At 42.0% G+C, this 18,509-nt stretch overlaps 1 protein-coding gene across 2 annotated transcripts in view; it reads right to left on the reverse strand.

Moving 5' to 3' along the window:
- The window catches only part of ARFGEF1 (ARF guanine nucleotide exchange factor 1), a 118,311-nt gene that overhangs the window by 19,528 nt on the left and 80,274 nt on the right, over positions 1-18,509 (reverse strand). For both annotated transcript variants that reach the window (XR_012715439.1, XM_075270398.1), the window contains exons 16-23: positions 17,771-17,976; positions 16,073-16,157; positions 12,262-12,433; positions 11,318-11,469; positions 11,038-11,166; positions 2,030-2,188; positions 1,078-1,228; positions 902-992 (exon numbers count right to left, since the gene is read on the reverse strand). Coding sequence is in view for 1 of the 2 variants with exons in the window: in XM_075270398.1 (XP_075126499.1) it covers positions 902-992; positions 1,078-1,228; positions 2,030-2,188; positions 11,038-11,166; positions 11,318-11,469; positions 12,262-12,433; positions 16,073-16,157; positions 17,771-17,976 (1,145 nt within the window). In the remaining variant the exon portion in view is untranslated. The remainder of the gene's footprint in view (positions 1-901; positions 993-1,077; positions 1,229-2,029; positions 2,189-11,037; positions 11,167-11,317; positions 11,470-12,261; positions 12,434-16,072; positions 16,158-17,770; positions 17,977-18,509) is intronic.

The following is an 18,509-nucleotide window of genomic DNA, read 5'->3' on the forward strand; positions in this document are numbered from 1 at the left end:
AAAATATTGATAAACTAAATACTGATGAACTATCCTTCGATCAATACTGGATTGTATATCTGAAGTGGAAGTGGCACTTCAGTGAGTGATGCATCTACTTGCCAGGCCATATGCCATCATGTCATTTGGTCACATGTTTGAAGCTCAGCCCCATTCAAATACGTAGGGCTGAGCTGCATTATCAAGCACAACCGCTTTACAATGTAAGCAGTGAAGAAGCTCATAGTTTGTATGAAAGCTGTGATCCTCTCCAAATCTGACCGGTGAGGGTGTCGGGTGTAAGAGACCACTGATCTCTTTATGGCTTAACTATACGGAGGATGAGTTATCAATAGTTTAAGCCCTTTAAGGGCTAGTTCACATGGGGCAAAATGCTTAGAATTTTGACATGGATTCCACATCAAAACTCTACTCAAAAAACCGCCTCCCATTGAAATCAATGGGAGCCGGTCATTTCCTTTTTCCATGAGCGGTTTGTTCCCGCTAGCGAAAAAAAGAAGCGAGCTGCCCTTTCCTCAGGCAGATTCTGCGGCTGATTCAGCTGCGGACATACGCCTTGCGACACCACCCTCCGGACTAGACCCATTCATTTCGGCCTAATCCGAAGCAGAAAGCCGCGACGAGATGCCAGTGCACTGCACTGGCATCCCGTCTTGGCAGCCGCGACGGAATGTGTTTACGTGAAACCCCGTATGAACTAGCTCCAATACTAGTTAATAAACCTACCTACCAATATACCTTCAAACTGGTTAAATCAGTCAGCCAAAGTTCACACAGAAATTTTTTGAAAAAAATAAAAATAAAACGACAAGAGCATTTACTTGTATTTTTGAGCAAAAATCCCCATGTAAACCTAGTATTATTGGGAAATGTTACACAATGAGAGAGATGAAAGACTTACCTGTCCACGGCCACCACAACGCTTTGAGAGCTGGTCTCCCCTATAGACTCCTGTATACTTGCCATCTGCTTCCAGTCTACGTTTCCTCCAACTTAGAAATAGAGAAGAAAATGATTAAATAAATGAGAGTAAAAGTTCAGCTCAACCTACAACAACCCACTTGGAGAAACACTCACCTAGGCCAAGACTGACAAACTCATCTGAGGCCTGGTCTTTGGTTCCAGTGAATGATCCTTCTCTATTCCTCACAGTCCCAGAGATATAACGCGGCTTCACTCCGGTGCCTATTAACTGGGCAAGTTCAAGCTGGCTGATGCACTTCAAAATCTGTGTGGAGAAGGGGAAACATGTTGGACCTGGATGTTTTTTTTTTTGTTTTTTTTTTGGTTCGGCGGGGATGCAAATGCTGAGAGACCCACTGACCAAGATTTTTGTCCCCTGTTCTGAATGGATGATGGATGAATAAGACAATAGCCCATATTTATTAATAGCTATACATTGCAAACTAGACAAACAGGCAGCCTGAAGATATGCCAGATTTATTACAGTGACTGATGCTGAATATCTTCAGACTGTCTATTCTTTCTTTGGCTTACGTTACGGTTCACACTTACATTCAATCCTCTCTGTCCCAGATTCTGCTTAAATCGGCAAAAGAGAAAAGTCAAACCGAAAGACGGGGTTTCAGTCTTTTGGGTCCCCAGGATAAGAAGAATGGAAACCAGAACGCTAGTGTGAACCTAGTGTTACTTTGTTCAAGTTTTTCAACACTATTGTGACGCATTGTGGTGCATTTAAGTCATGCCCACTTTGACAATTCTACCCCAAGTTATATGCCCCACACTGCGCCAGAAGTTCATTAAGTTTACACTAGTGTCTAATTGTATCTGCAGTAGTAAATTGTTGGATTTATTTCTCATCACATCAAATACTAACTTTTTATTAAAAAAACGTGTAAGCCTAATCCTATCGCTTGCAGTTTTCACATGACACTGCTATATATCTTCCCAATTAATAACAAATGAGAAAACAAAATCAGGATGTGAGAAGCTACCTGTGTAGTCCGCTTCTACCTGTATGTGTAATGGCTACTGAATAAGAGGCGTTTATCACATTGCAGGGTCTAACCTCATGCCACGAGCTCCCTAAGTAGTTTCCATCTGTATGAGCCACGGTGATGAGCGTCTTGATGGTATCGATGTTCTTCTGTTTCATCTCCGTAATTCCAGAGCTGACGGTTAATAATGTAAACCTGGCTAAGGCCTGGACATAGGCATCTCGTTCCAGCTGAAAGGGAGACATGGTATATAAGTACAGCAGACTTTATAGCAACAGGTTTACAACTAAATCACTCTATGCTTATGGTCTGGCAGTAGACACGATTATTAAACAGGTGTTTTTTGGGTTAATAGAGACTGAGGACCTATCCTTAAGCTAGATCATCAATGTCAGTGAGGGGAGGGGGCAAGACCATCCCCATCAGCTCTTCTCTGCAATCACCATTGCCGAAACCAACACAACAACTCCATTGTCTGTGTATAATACAATTGAATAATTTATTTGTTCTGAATAACTCCAACTCCACAGCCCTGGCTACCAGGTTATACCACATATTCCGGCTGATTGATGGGGGTCCTAGTTGGGTAACAATTTATGATCTACTTAATAACAACTAGAGGTATCCCAAAGCAGAGGACCCCTTTAATGACATCCAGCTATACATATAAGTGATGGCTCAATATCCACAGTGTTTACAGAACAGATAATATGCCATCTATGGTATGAACAGAACTAGAGAGGTGGCATGGAGAATGGAAGGGCCACCATATAATTCACAATATGCAACTTGCCTTTAGGATGTTCGAATCCATTTATAAAAGCCATTATATCTAGCGCAGATAGATCCACAGTAATAATATTTTCTTTCAGAGGCATGAATGACTGATCTGTAATGGACCATTGCAAGCAGTGCCTGCTCTAGCCCAGGCGTCCGCTTATCTCGCTGCCTCGGAGTTACCTTCAGGACTGGCAGGTTTCTATTTACCACATGCCAGGTCATTTCTTTGCTTATTTCACAATGAAGCACGCATGATGCCGGGGACAATAATCTTCTATGTGATGCCAAATCTTGGGAGCTTAACGTAGTCTCATCCTTCTCTACATCTTAAGGGTAATGTGCTAAATTTTCAGACAACTTAGTCTCATTTCATAGAGCATGTGATTCTGGACCAAAATGTAAAGTACTTTTCTGTGCTGCACCCCTAATGAGGCGAGGTGAGGCGGCCGCCATAGGTTGCACTTTCGGAGGGGGCAGCGGCCACGTTACTTGTATTTTTTATTTTTTTCACCTAAACTAGTCCAGGACAGGGCTGCTCTGAAAACAAACCTAGTGGCCCTGTCCTGCACTAGTTTGGACCTCTGCGTCTGAGCACAGGCGACGTCATCACGTTGGCTACCCTGAGATTGAGACGTGTTTGCTGGGTGAAGAGGAGGTGGTGCAGGAGCAGTAGCAGCAAGATTGCAAGGTAGGGAAGTTAATACTTTTAGTTTTTTTTATTTAATAGGCTGTTACTTTCTGGAGTATCCCCAGCAAGTAGCGGCCTATTTACCTACCTCCCCGGGCCTGCTCATAGCCGCCCCTGCTTCTCCTTCTGCTATAGGACATGGCGGGGCGGACGTGAACAGGCCCGAGCCCAGGTTGTGAACTCACTACCGCTATTATTATACTCAGGGGTCTTTTCAGACCCCTGAGTATGATAATCAGAGCACATGACGTCTGGGACATTAACATACAGGCCCGAGGCCTGATAGGAATAACATTGAATCTCGGAGAGGTAAGTAACACTGTTTATCATGTTTCTTCACCTCCCCATGGTCTCTGATTATTATACTCCAGGGTCTGAAAAGACCCCCGAGTATAAGAATAAGGTAGTTGGCATCTTTTGATCGTCTGCTTCAGGCAGCAGAAGGGCTAGGTTCACCACTGGTACTTTAAATAAAAATGTGGCGGCTTTCTGCCTAAAAAAAAACCCCAAGTAATGTTCCTACCACTAGGTGTCTCCCCTTCTAGCTAATTTTCAGTTCACTCCCTGTTGCTAGCCAAGATCCCTTCCATACATACATTAGATGAGCAAGACTTCTTCACAGTGAGTTGGGGGGAGGACTCTTTTTTTGAATGGAAAGGTGGAAAGGGAATGTGATGGTTCTCCACGTACCCTCCAAGTTTGATAATTGCTTACTCAATGCAAAGGACTGAATAGTCTGCAAATCTCACAATGTAAGAAAAAACTTCTATATACTTGTATCTACTTCTGGCTGCTTGAGTGATTATGGATGGGATATTATTCAGACAGCAAGCAGCTTTCCTAACTGTGCTCATAGATCATAGCTCAGTTTTTTCCCTGCGTTTTAGCCGCCTATACCTAATAGATCGCCTCTATTATGGTCACTTGGCCTTTTCTTAGTTTTGTGTTTGCTATAATACAGTTACTCCTGGCAGAATTACATATAAAGAAGCCAGTAGTATCAGTAATGGATAGGGGAGGGCGCAGATTGCTCCTTATTGTACACACCTACAGTCTCGCAGACAAGTGTAAAATCTGCTGCAGCTATGTTATTATACAGAAAAACTTATAAGACACCATGTATGAAGGCTTATACAGCCCAAAAAGACCCTGTACATATTTAAAATTTTCCTGAAAATGTAGGTACTCTTTCAGGATAGGTTCACACGGCAAATTTTTTCCACTAGAATATAAAAGAATATGGGTAAAATATTACAGCCATCAAGGGAAATAATTATTGAGCTCTGAAGTTATCTGCACTGAGCTGCCAGTATTCATAAGTGGCATCACATGCCTGGCATAGGGCACGCCACTCACCTGGCACAAGAGAAGAGACATTTTACTTTTTTCTTTTTAACTATTTTACATTCTGAAGATTCCTGAAGACTGAAACTCAATAAATCCAGAGTAACAAGAGTCTGTGGAATTTATAATGTAATTGAAGTGGAGATGAAGGTCTTAGTAGTATAAGATCCTTGTAATGTGGGCGGCTACAAGGGGGGTAAATAGGAATATACGAAAGTGGACCAAAACTGCAGGCTGTAAATGAATGCAATAACATTGTACTGCACTACACCAGTGACACACAGTGGTCGATAATAAAGGATGGTCACGCATAGTACTGTGTTCAGCAAGGCAAATTCTGCAGATAAGATGATAAATTCTTTTTTGCAGCTATCAAGTTGTCAGATGACAAAAACACATACGCACTATAATATTACTGGTGCAGCTCACGCAACAGTGTAAAGCTTATGCTCTGCGCACATCTCATTTCAGCCTTGTATTGGAGGTACATGTGGTAGAAAGATTCACCAATGTATACCTCTGCTGGAAAGCTCCAATGTACACTGCTATATAGGCATACAATTCACACATGGGAAAAAAAAATCATATGCTTTTCTATGCAGACACATCCCATAATAAGAGTCAGAGAAGTTTTTCTACTTAGATGAAAAAAAGTGTACCAGCCTGAGAGGTGACATCAGTAAGGTGACAGTAGCTCTATTGAGAAGTATTTTTTGCTTTCCTGGTGCAAAACCTAGGACCCGTTCACACGGTGGAATTTAACACAGATTTTGCCAAATCATTGCCAAATTCCTGCCAAGTCTTGCCCCTGCAGATTCAGCTGCAGGTTCTGCCTCTGGTAGATTCTGCGTTAGCTGCCTCCAGTTTGATAACTAAATTGTTACCTTTTAATGTAATTCTGCCTGTGACGATAATGAGATAACTGATAAAAGTGATCTCTACAGAGCAGGAAGTGTCAGCTCATTAGAACACTGTGATTATGGATAAAAACTGCTACATTTCATGAGTTTTAAGGTACTGTATATAAAGTCAGGGATCGGACCGCAATGGGAGACACTGAAGCACAAGTCATAGGTTACTATATGTTTTTTTTTTTAATTATTTTCACCTCCTGGCCAAAAATAAATACATAAAAATTATTCTGAATAACCCCTTTAAGAACAACTAGACATTTTATAGGTTCACTATAAGGAATGCAAAAGAGCTTCAATTTCCACTACTAAAGTATGAAAGACTTCTGGGTCTCAGTCTCTGTCCCAGCTAAATCCTACTATTATAAATGTGAAAGTTTGTGTGTTTGTATGTTTGTTAGTCAATCACGCAAAAACGGCTAAAAGGATTTCAATGAAATTTGGCACATAGATAGATTGTAACCTCAATTAACACATATGCTACTTTTAATCCTGATAAATGGCATGGCTTCACGACTGTTATGAATTTATGTTCACATACTATATTACACTGCTCTTGTAGCAGCTCATCTCAGGTTCTGATAAAGCCAGGTCTGTTATCTCTCTGTATAAACACACAGCTAACCCTCAAGTCCATTGTGTACCAGTATATGCATTTGCATATTGTCTGATCTGCTTCAGGCAGTGCTGACACACTGGATAGGAATACAGATTTAATCTAAACCAACCTAAATTTGTAGTTTGCTACTTTTAAACATGCCGGGAAAAAGAAAATCTAATTTGTCGCAAAATTCAAAAACAACAAGAGCTATGAAGGCAGTCAGAAGTCAACAGAGTTCCCCTCAAGCTGACCTGAGGGGGATCATCGGCGTCAACAACACACTCATTATATGACGTCCCAGCGAGCTGCTGAGATGCCAGAACAATCACAGGCACGGTGTGAGGAACAAGTTCAGCAGCAGGACAGTTTGAGAGCTGCCGAAACGCCAGAGCAGGCAAACCATCAACAGCAGAAATTTGCTGAATATAGGCGGATCATCGACAACAACAACCCGCAGACGAAGTCGCAGGCAAAAGCTAGTGTATAATAAAAGGTAGAATTTCGATATCTGACCAGCACAATGCAGGAACAAGTAATGGTTGAGGACAGGATTCCTCCTAGTAGCACATTACATAGCCTTTTATTAGCTGCTTGTTCTCCAGAGCTTCTGGTCCAGATCGAATACTAAACTAATTATCCTTAATTCACATCCGGTAAACGCCTGAGGGTAATAACTGAAAATGAGATCTAAAATAAAACTATACCAGAAATAGCTCCTCAACGCTTTCTGGATGACTGGCCATCCTTCTATCTATGGAATGGACAAAACGATAATTGTACAATTTATCTTAAATAATGACTGATATAGCTTCATGCATGTATGAATAATAAGTGCGGAATATCAAGTTATTCATTTATAGCAAGTGACATCTAAGATTGGAATCGACCTGAGAGAGTAACTCAGAGGCTGGAAAAAAGAAATGGTCTTTTATACATAAAACTGGATGACGGGGTCTTTATTCTGGCATGAAGTAGTAGCTGGACAAATCCAAAATTCTAGTACAAAACCTGTGTACATTTAGGAACCTGAAAAACTAAAACCAGATGACTGAGACCCTATTCAGACAAGCAAGTGTCCGAGTACGCCAACCTTGTGTGGCTCAGTCTGAAGGACTATCTCCGGACTACACATGGACCCTCTGATTTCAAAAGGTCCATCCAAATGTCAGTCTGAATAGGGCCTAGAGGAACATAACGGTTACATGAAATCTCCTATAGAAAGACAAAGAACAGTAATTTAAGCTAAAACTATTTAGACATTAAACACATTCCATAGTGCTTTAAAGACAGCACTCATTGTGAATAGTAGGGCTACACTTAGGGTTGAGCGATCGGGATCGGAAAAGATCGGATTCTGATCGGTGATCGAGTAAATTTCACAATCGCGATCGGAATTCCGATCCCGATCTTTTTAGGCGGGATCAAGGTCAGGGGTTATTTCCCACAATGCTTTTCTACTAGCCAAGCATTGTGGGAAAGGCTAACAATGTTAGCTAGGTCCCATAGGAATGAACGGATGCAGCCGGCACACAGCCTGTGCCGTCGTCCGGCCGCTTAACCCCCTGTGCGCCGGCTGCGTCCATTCATTCTAATGGGAGAATGGCTAACATCGCTAGTAGCTAACACTTACCTGCACAGATCGCTGGTCCGGTCCCTGCTGTTCTCGCTCCTCTTCTCACCGCGCTGCCCCCGCCTCCCAGGTTAGTGTTACAGCCCTACGAAGAAGGCGGGGCTTGTGGTTTAGGAGAGTGTGGGTGGGTACAAGGCGGGGAGATGTGAGTGCTCCCCCCCCAGTACCCACCCACACTCTCCTAAGCCACAAGCCCTGCCTTCTTCCTAGGTCTGTAACACTAACCAGGGAGGCGGGGGCAGTGAGGCGAGAAGAGGAGCGAGAACAGCGGGGACCGGACCAGTGATCTGTGCAGGTAAGTGGACACCAGGGGGGACTAAGTAGCCAGAGGATTTTTTTTAATCACTACACAGCGTGGAGTCTAACAATTAAGGCATTCAATGTTTAGACTCCATACTGTGTAGTATCGTTTTTAAAATCCGATCTCCGGTTATTAAAAAAAATCCCACTGACTTGCATTGGGATTGGAATTGGGATCGGGTTTGAATGGAAAGTAATCGGAAATTGGATTTTAAAAACGATCCTGAAATCTCAAAATCGGCTCAACCCTAGCTACAATCTAAATTCCCCAGAAAACCCCTTAAACTGAAACCTACTTCTCTATATAGCAAGAAATAACCTACAATACATTGTTAAGTGCTACCACCAGAACACAGAGCAAAACTTATGTCTTATGATCATGGCAGTCTGAGACTGCATATCAGACATTATAGATAAAAATGATTAATATTATAGAATGATTTGATTGTGCAGGATTATATGGAGGGATTCTCTGCAGTCTCCTTCAGTCCAGGTGGTGTAACAGCAGCCGGTCACCCATCCTCCCCATACAAGGAACATGCAGTGATACAAGGGTTAGTGCCCTTGCATGGTATTCTGATTACAGTATAAAGAGGAAATTGAAAGGCAATAGATAATAGCAAGGAACATTAGCACTAGGAATAGGATATTACAAGGTTAGAGGCTGTACCCTTGGACAAGAAAAACTAATGACTGAACCCTGGCTCTAATAACTACATTGTACGGAGTGTAGTCTGCTATACCATGAAAAAATATTTTCAGTATATAAAGCTGAAGAATATCGCCCTTTTCAAATTTAAGGAAATGGTTTAATCTGCCCCTACTTGTAAGATGAGTCAACTCTACACTTAAAGTGCCTGCTGTTTCTTGACACCTAAGGGCATGGGTCCTCAAACTACGGCCCGCAGGCCACATGTGGCCCACTGAGGACAGTTGTCTGGCCCGTCACATGTGGCCCGCACGCTGTCGCCCGGATCGCTCACTAATGGGGAATTCAGTACAGGATTCCCTGTTAGTGAGCTTTTGCTGCTTTCAGTTGTATGTGCAAACGCAAAATACAGCTAAAAGCAGTCAGTGTAGGTCACAGTCCGCGCAACCGCAGGCTACACTGACTGCCCCGACGCCTGTAGTCTGAAGGAGAAGGACGCATGGCAGATCTTCATGGGTAAGTATAAGTGTGTGTAGGTGCATAGTGAAGAGAATATAATACTGTGTATGTGTGTGGCGGGGTGTACTGAGGAGTATATAATACAGTGGGGGGTGTACTGAGGAGCAGATAATACTGTGTGCAGGGCGTACTGAGGAGCAGATAATACTGTGTGCAGGGCGTACTGAGGAGCAAATAATACTGTGGTGGGGGGGAGTGTATTGTAGAGCATATAATACTGTGAGGGGGGTGTACTGAGGAGCAGATAATACTGTATACAGGGCGTACTGAGGAGCAGATAATACTGTGTGCAGGGCATACTGAGGAGTATATAATACTGTGGTGGGGGGGGGGCGTATTGTAGAGCATATAATACAGTGGGGGGGGGTGTACTGAGGAGCATATAATACAGTGGGGGGGTGTACTGAGGAGCAGATAATACTGTGTGCAGGGCATACTGAGGAGCAGATAATACTGTGTGCAGGGCATACTGAGGAGCAGATAATACTGTGTGCAGGGCGTACTGAGGAGTATATAATACTGTGGTGGGGGCAGCGTATTGTAGAGCATATAATACTGTGGGGGGGCTTGCTGTGTAGCATATAATACTATGGGGGAGCTACTGTGGAGCATATAATCTTAATTTTTTTAACTATATTTCGGCCCTCCAATGGTGTGAGGGACAGTGAACTGGCCCCCAGTTTGAAAAGTTTGAGGACCCCTGCCTAAAGAGGTATTCACACTACTGTTGTTAGTGTCCGTTGTTAGCATCAGTCAGAAAACGTTAACAATGGACACTAACAAATCAGTCAAAAAATTGTTAAAAATCCCATTGATTTCAATGGGATTTGATCTGTTGTCCGTGAATTTCCTTTTTCACCAAATCAGTCACATTAATGTCTATGGCTATCAGATGCTAATGGACAGCCGTCCGTTACACTGTCAATTTTTTTTTTCTGCGCATGCTCAGAAAGCAGAACAAAAAATGTCCATTATGATAGGATATGTTAAAAAAAACAAAACAAAAAAACAAAACAAAACACCCCTCCCCTATCAGAATGGACATCAAACGGTAGTGTGAACGTCCCCTAATTAATATATCCATGTTATTTCTCTATAGGGAGGAGGGGCTGGTAGACTCTTAGAAGATATAGCACATGGCCAATTCTGTACTATCCAAAATTAATAGTCAGGCATGTAAGAGATCACAGAAATTAGGAGGACTTTCAGAAATCTGCTGTAATATGGGGACAAACCTGGCAGTAACTCATTGATCTCTCTGCAGCGCCACAACAGGGGAAATTAGGCACGACACCCATGCCCATTCAAATCAGTGCATCCGTATAATGCAGAACAGATGCTCTGGCTGTTCGTCACTGCTTTGCACTCTGGCCAATAGGATAGTCATGGTCCCTTCCCCCCCCCCCCCCCCCCCCCCCCGTTACTTCAGAAGTAAAGGAGAACATCTAAGAGCAATCTAAAATATATATAAAATACTATACAATAGAAATATTATATATATATATATATATATATATATATATATATATATATATATATATATTGTTTCTAGTCGCCACATTTCAGTGTTTACAGGCACATATTTTTCCTTTTGCTCTGACTATTTTGACTGTATTCAGACAGAAAGGCGACCAGAGAACAGTTTGAGCCCATTTACCTGGATACTGAAGATACATGCAATCCTTATTGCACAGCGGATTCCCTCCAAACACAGAGAGGCGACCTCAGTGTCATCACAATCCTGTAAGCCCACACTGAATGCTGCAAGAAACGGCGTCCATGCCAACTGAGGAAATAATGGACAGGGGTTTATATTATAGCTAATATCTACATCATGGATACCAGAAAAAAGCAAATACATATATTTTACTAACTTCCATAATATATATTTCTTATAAGTGTAGATAAACCTTTGAGAGAAATGAAGAAAATCTCACCTTGAACATTGGCCGGACATGCTCCAGGTGAGTGGCACTGGTGAAGGGGGCCTGGACGTGACTTACGGCCTCCATCAGAGCCTTGGCAGTCTTTGCCATCTGCTCCATTTCTAAGTTATAGAGTAACCTCCTCTGCTTCTCACTAGCGACACCTAAAAGAGGAATGAAGACGTCTTACACCCAGTCTGAACCGCTACACAGGAAATTTCAATGTGAACACATTGCTACATCTTCCAAATGAAAGGGGGTTTCCATAATTAACATGTTTCAACTATGGCAGAGTATCTGTCGGACCCCACCAATAACAAGATTGGGAATCCTCATGTCCCCTTTGTTAATGGAGCCGAGGCTGATCCAGCTACCTCCGGGCGCCAGGAGCTACAGAAGTGAATGGAGTTAAGCAGCTGTGTCCCTATTTATATACCAGGACCACAGCTGCAGTACCCCAGCACCACTACTAACCATCACCATCTTTGTGAAATGCTTTGGGTGGGGGGAGTCTTTGGTGGGGACAGAAAACCTCTATCGGATATTTGTGATCTTAAACCTCCACTCATGTCTAGGGTTCTAAAAAGCACAAAGCCTCTATCGGTACTGCTTAGTTTTTACTCTGGGGCTTAAATGGTTTCCTAAATCCCATTCATGATAACAAGAGGTAGCCTGATATCAGACATGGCGGTATGATTATCCTATGGGTTATAACTGCACCCCATGCACCATGAGGCCGTCTCCGCAGCAAGCACATGGTTCTCTGCAGGCTGTATTCAGATGAATGGTACAGTCGCAGGGCTCCTCCATATGTGTACAGGTAGCCTTATATTACATTATAAAATGTATAATCCGGAAGCTGCAAGTACTGTAGGACCGCCCATGCTTACAGCACATCAGAATGTCCTCCACCACCGTAACCTCATGGTCCTAAGGACAGCTTTCTCTTCACTCACTTGGCTTGGAGGATTTGGTAGTAATTGCCAGCTCCTTGGTCTCCTTCATAGAGATTTTCTTCCCTGCAATCTCATTGTAGATAGCGGACAGATACTCTTCCGGAAGGTCCTTGCTGTCATTAATACCGCGGTTCATTTTGATATACTGTTCTTTAGTCATTTTATTCTTCACCTGAGAATGATCATTTATAATAAAATATATTTATCACATTTCAGGAAAGGTACCATGATTCGTTTCAACAACATTGCAGAAAATCAGTGCTATATACCCCGCACTATATCAGTACTATATACCCCGCACTATATCAGTACTATATACCCCGCACTATATCAGTACTATATACCCCGCACTATATCAGTACTATATACCCCGCACTATATCAGTACTATATACCCCGCACTATATCAGTACTATATACCCCGCACTATATCAGTACTATATACCCCGCACTATATCAGTACTATATACCCCGCACTATATCAGTACTATATACCCCGCACTATATCAGTACTATATACCCCGCACTATATCAGTACTATATACCCCGCACTATATCAGTACTATATACCCCGCACTATATCAGTACTATATACCCCGCACTATATCAGTACTATATACCCCGCACTATATCAGTACTATATACCCCGCACTATATCAGTACTATATACCCCGCACTATATCAGTACTATATACCCCGCACTATATCAGTACTATATACCCCGCACTATATCAGTACTATATACCCCGCACTATATCAGTACTATATACCCCGCACTATATCAGTACTATATACCCCGCACTATATCAGTACTATATACCCCGCACTATATCAGTACTATATACCCCACACTATATCAGTACTATATACCCCGCACTATATCAGTACTATATACCCCGCACTATATCAGTACTATATACCCCGCACTATATCAGTACTATATACCCTGCACTATATCAGTACTATATACCCCACACTATATCAGTGCTATATACCCCGCACTATATCAGTGCTATATACCCCGCACTATATCAGTACTATATACCCCGCACTATATCAGTACTATATACTCCACACTATATCAGTACTATATACCCCACACTATATCAGTACTATATACCCCGCACTATATCAGTACTATATACCCTGCACACTTCTGCTCCCTGAACAATAAGTGTAAAAGTCAGAAACCTGTTAAGTTGTGTCATCTGCGTTACAACCAGCATGTGGCCCCAAAAATGTTGAATGGGAGCTGAATGAACAGAACCACTTGAACTAAAGAGCTCACAAGTCAGATCTGCTCCACCCATGACACTAAGGGCACATGCACAGGATTACATGCAGCTTTTATGTACAGATATTTTTTTTTTTTATATGCTTGATTAAAATAACCTTTATCATACCGGGACCACTGTATAAGCAATGCTACCTCCGATGGCACCCCTGCGACCTCTTGTGTCACCCCCTCTACCTCATAGATTGTAAGCTCCTGTGAGCAGGGCCCTCAGTCCTGTTGTGTGAATTGACTTATTAGTCTGTAAATGTCTCAATTTTGTCTGTACTTGAACCCTACGATCTGTAAACTGCTGCAGAATATGTTGATGCCCTATAAATAAAATGTATTTTTACTAGAATATCTTATTAAAAGAAATAGGTTTTCTTCTCCACTTTTCAGGCTGAGATACTTTCTACATATTATTCTATGACGAGGGGAGGTGGATAGTAAAGACACTGAAATAATTGCAGCTGCTTCATTCTGCTCTCATGCACTCTGTTAACACTGCTAGATTGTTGATAAGAGGCTAAGTGCACAGAATGAGGCAATAAATCAACTAATCAGGTGTCAGCAGCCCCATACTCCACCCCTCCTGGCTCCATAGAGCTCTGTGTGTGAAGATGAATATGGAGACAAATCTTATGTAAACTAGATTGACGATAAGGAGGAGAACGGCTTAAAAAGTGGAGAAAGAAATAGATCTCCTTAATAAGATATATAACAACATTTATTATATTCATATGATTTTAAATAACTGGAGGCATGCTTTTTTTGCTCTCTGTAATTTGGGACATGCAGGTTTTGGAACACATTTTCTGGCGGATTCAACAGCATATTAGTGTGAATTCAACCTAACGAAACTAATGTGATTCCCCTCTCGGTACTCATTGAATAACAGGGTTTCCTCTGGTGACTTTCAATTTTCTGTGGTACCCGTTTGGTCTTTGTTTATTTGTACACAGCAAAATGATTGTCAACTGACATCTACTAAGGGAAGCGGAGATGTCAGTATGGAAGGCTCAGCAGCCGTGAGGTTTTAAGAAGCACACATCATTGCTGCATCCAAATAAACAAAGACTGCCGGGGGTCAGAGAACAGTCAGTGCATTAGGTAGGAGATTGGAAAAGGGAATATGAGCCTTTATGTAATTTTCAGCCATATGCAGCTATTACTCTTGCCATTAAGGCTGCAAAACCCCTTTAAAAAGGTACAATAAGGCTAGAAAGGAATGATAAAAATTAGAGATGAGCGAGTACTGTTCGGATCAGCCGATCCGAACAGCACGCTCCATAGACATGAATGGAAGCACCTGGTACTTCCGCTTTGACGTCAGCTGGCCGCTTAACCCCCCGCGTGCCGGCTACGTCCATTCATTTCTATGCGAGTGTGCTGTTCGGATCGGCTGATCCGAACAGTACTCGCTCCTCTCTAATAAAAATATACAAGAAATACAGTATCCCTCGCTGGTTATCAGTTTACACCCTTTTCTGCATGATCTAACACAAACAGTGAGCAAAGGGGTTAATCACTTGCCGCTCTATTCCATCTTTAGCTGGTGTTTAGATAGAATGGGTGGAGCTTAGAATGGGGGTGGGGTTTATTGATATTTCATATTACAGACAGGGCTGCTCCTCCAGCCAGTTGTTTCACAGCAAGAAACGGGACAAAAAGAAGGGACAAGGCTCGACTCCTAGGACACAGAGAATTTTATCCGTCCCAATACATATAGTGCGGGAGTTACGGTATATATCCCCCAGGTTTCTGACATATGTGTGGTTCAATGTGAGTCTTGAATAGATTTCATCCCTAGGTGTTGTTCCTGGTTTCATTACTGGGCCATAAAAGGCTGCAGAGCCTGCACTTCAGGACATATCCTGGGAGCGAGAGGAGGCGCCTGGGTCTGTCCTGGTGAGACTGTATTGCGCTCTTTTTGTTGATTCGTGTGGTTGGTAGTAAGCCACCCATCCAGTTAGTACTTATTGTTTAGTAAGTGCTCAGACGAGCAGGGCTTTGTTGCTCATTTTTTGCCTGAAGTTAAGGCTGTATTTTATTTTGCTTATTTTTGTGCCTGAAGTGAAGGTTTATTTATTTTGCTGTTCATTTCTAAATAAAACTGTTTGCACCAGATTTTGTGTCCCCGTTTCTGACTGGTTGGGTCCAAACTATTGCTGCTACAGAGCTACCTTCCCCCCAATAGAAGCACATATATATTTCACATTGCAATATGGAATCAAACAGATAAAATGGAAAGGAGGAGATTAAGGGAGAATATGTTTTGTGCAATTTCTGAGTTCCCTGTCGGGATCTTATACGATAACAGATTTCTTAAGTTATTTAGACTTCTTCATTGTTATGTACTGAAACTGTATTCATTTGTGGATAATCTGGATAATGTTCCCCAGAATGAAGACATTTTAAGTATGGACAGTGCCATGTTGAGAATAATCTCATTAATCTACCGGTAATTGAGAATACTAATTTGTTATTGTAAGTATTATGTCAAAAGTCACACAAAACCCAGCTAGCGGTAACATACCTGAGGACTATGAAGATCTGTTGTCAGCATAATGATTGAGTAAGCCAGAACATAAGCCGTGTCTGCACTAGCAAACAAGGTTTGTCTGCAAAATAAGAAGAAAAAAAGAAAAAAAATCGAAAAAACACAACATTAAGAAAAATAAAAACATCAGAAGAATAAGGGCGACACAAAGATGCGGCTAAGTGTTGTAATAAAAGCTTTTAGAATAACCAGGTTCATATGGGTTGCATAAGCTACTGTTATTCCCATAGCTGCCATAATCTTCACTAGCGGCTCTGATAAGAAACAGCATAAAGACTGTCTTAGAGATGATACTAGCTTGTATCATATTAACGGACGACATCCAAGTACTTCTGCCCATTTCATAGCTGCCAGGTTGTTTTGCCCAGCTAAGGCTGTGTTCACATTTCACTCTGGTCAGTGTAGTATATATTTTTGTTTTTCGCATTAACTGCATCTTCTTACCCTGTTCATTACACGACTGTCTTTGGGGTGTTCTTTGTACCTGCTTTCCAAAAATTCTATAAAAATCTTATTGATAAAAACAAAAAATATCCTGCTCTGCTTTCTGATGCAGCAAAATATACAAGTACTGTATATTGATGTACGCCAGCTCAGCAGAGGACAAAAGCGTGTATGTGAGCCTGTCTGTCGCATACAACAAGGTTGTTCAGAATGCAGTGTGAACACCGCCTCATTCAAGGCCATGACAAGCTAAGGAATGGTGTGTTCCATCCTTATTACATATTCCTCCTATATGGGCTTATTCCATACAGTTCATAAAGCAGACCAGACGTATGATAGATACATGATACTACACTTCTTATTATAGCAGGCAATAGCTTCTCATTCAAGGTGATCTATAGTCAGAAAATTACACTTGTAAATCTATTTTCAACACATTTCTTAACATTTCCCTATCAGTTGTCACTTTTCAGCTCAGCAGCCATCTTGCTTTTATCAGTTAGGGCTTGTTCACATCTGCGCCCGGGGTCTCCACTTTCAAAACTGGGCAGAAGACGGAAACCTGCAGGCATTTTTCAAACCCATTCAAATGAATGGGTTTGAAAAGTGTCCGACTGTGAGCACTGGTGAGCGTTTTGTGCTCTCCGCGGCGAAACCGTTTTTTTTTTTTTTTTTTTTTTTTAACCAGACACAAAGTCGGACATGCAGGACTCTGCGCCCGATTAAAAAACAAAATCGGTTTCGTCGCGGAGAGCCCAAAACGCTCACGGCCAGACTCGATCTGACAGGATTCTATCTTCTGCCTGCAGAAGATGGAAACCTCTGAACGGAGACCGAATGCTGGTGTGAACCCAGCGTAAGGTGATAGAAATCTATGGAGAAGGGTGTGGAGGAAGAGGTGAAAAATAAGAGACTTTTCTGTTTCCTCTCACAACAGGGCTGGATTTCTGTACACAGAAGGGATCAGTGAATGCAGAATGTGCTAAAAACAGAGGAAGGAAACATGAGAAAGAAATACTACCTGGTACAGAACAGTATATTGCTAGGAGTCAGAGACTTCTAGCATCATAGATAACTATAATGCTAGGAGTCCCTCTCATGTCATGCTGTTGCTTTGACAACTGTCCCTCCAGGGTGCCTCTCCTCAAGCCCCATGTCCAATGAGTTTGGATAGTATGCTTTGCCCACCCTCTTGCTACAATACCCATACATGATAATAGCGTTGCTTACCCCTGATTGCACTCCAGGTATCGAGCAGCAAATTTCTCCATTAAGCGATCAATTTTTTGGGCTTCACCAGGAAGGCGGAATCCTTCAAGAAACATTCTCAGAGCAGACACAAAGTCTTTCCCCAAAAAGTCATGCTGGTCCACATAAGCGTACATGACCTCTTTGTTAAATTTATCATTGTCTCCAAGGAATTCTCCAACCTGAGTCTGGAACGCAAAATATGGACCAAATAAAAACCACCGTTTAAGGTCAGGAAACCAATTCAAAGCTGCACAAGTTCCAAGATAGACAATCTCTACTACATTTAGCAGCATTCGTAAGATGTCAGAAAACCTGTTTATATACCCCATATCGGGACATCCCATGTAATAAGGAAGTGTCCCTAGTCAAGACCATCATCTATTGGATAGTGTAAAAAAAAAAAAAAAAAAAAAAAAGTTACAAAAAAATATCTTGTTTTAGATGACCTTGCCTATCTATGCTATACACAGAGCACTGACTGGAAAACATATTGTACCGTTTTATTTCCCCTACAGCAGCGCTGCAAGGAGACTGAACATATGCGGCTGTGTACCCCACATAGTACAGCTCAGCGTGGAGCTCAGGAATCCACTTTGTAGAGATTGTTCGTCTCATAGTCCCCTCCATCAGCACTAGGAATATCTGCAGCATAGCTCAGCAGCCTTCACTGCAAATGGAGCACTAAAGTAACTGTCATGTCAAAGAGAAAGCAGCCTGA

This window comes from Leptodactylus fuscus, chromosome 4, assembly GCF_031893055.1.
Source record: "Leptodactylus fuscus isolate aLepFus1 chromosome 4, aLepFus1.hap2, whole genome shotgun sequence".
Taxonomy (NCBI): domain Eukaryota; kingdom Metazoa; phylum Chordata; class Amphibia; order Anura; family Leptodactylidae; genus Leptodactylus; species Leptodactylus fuscus.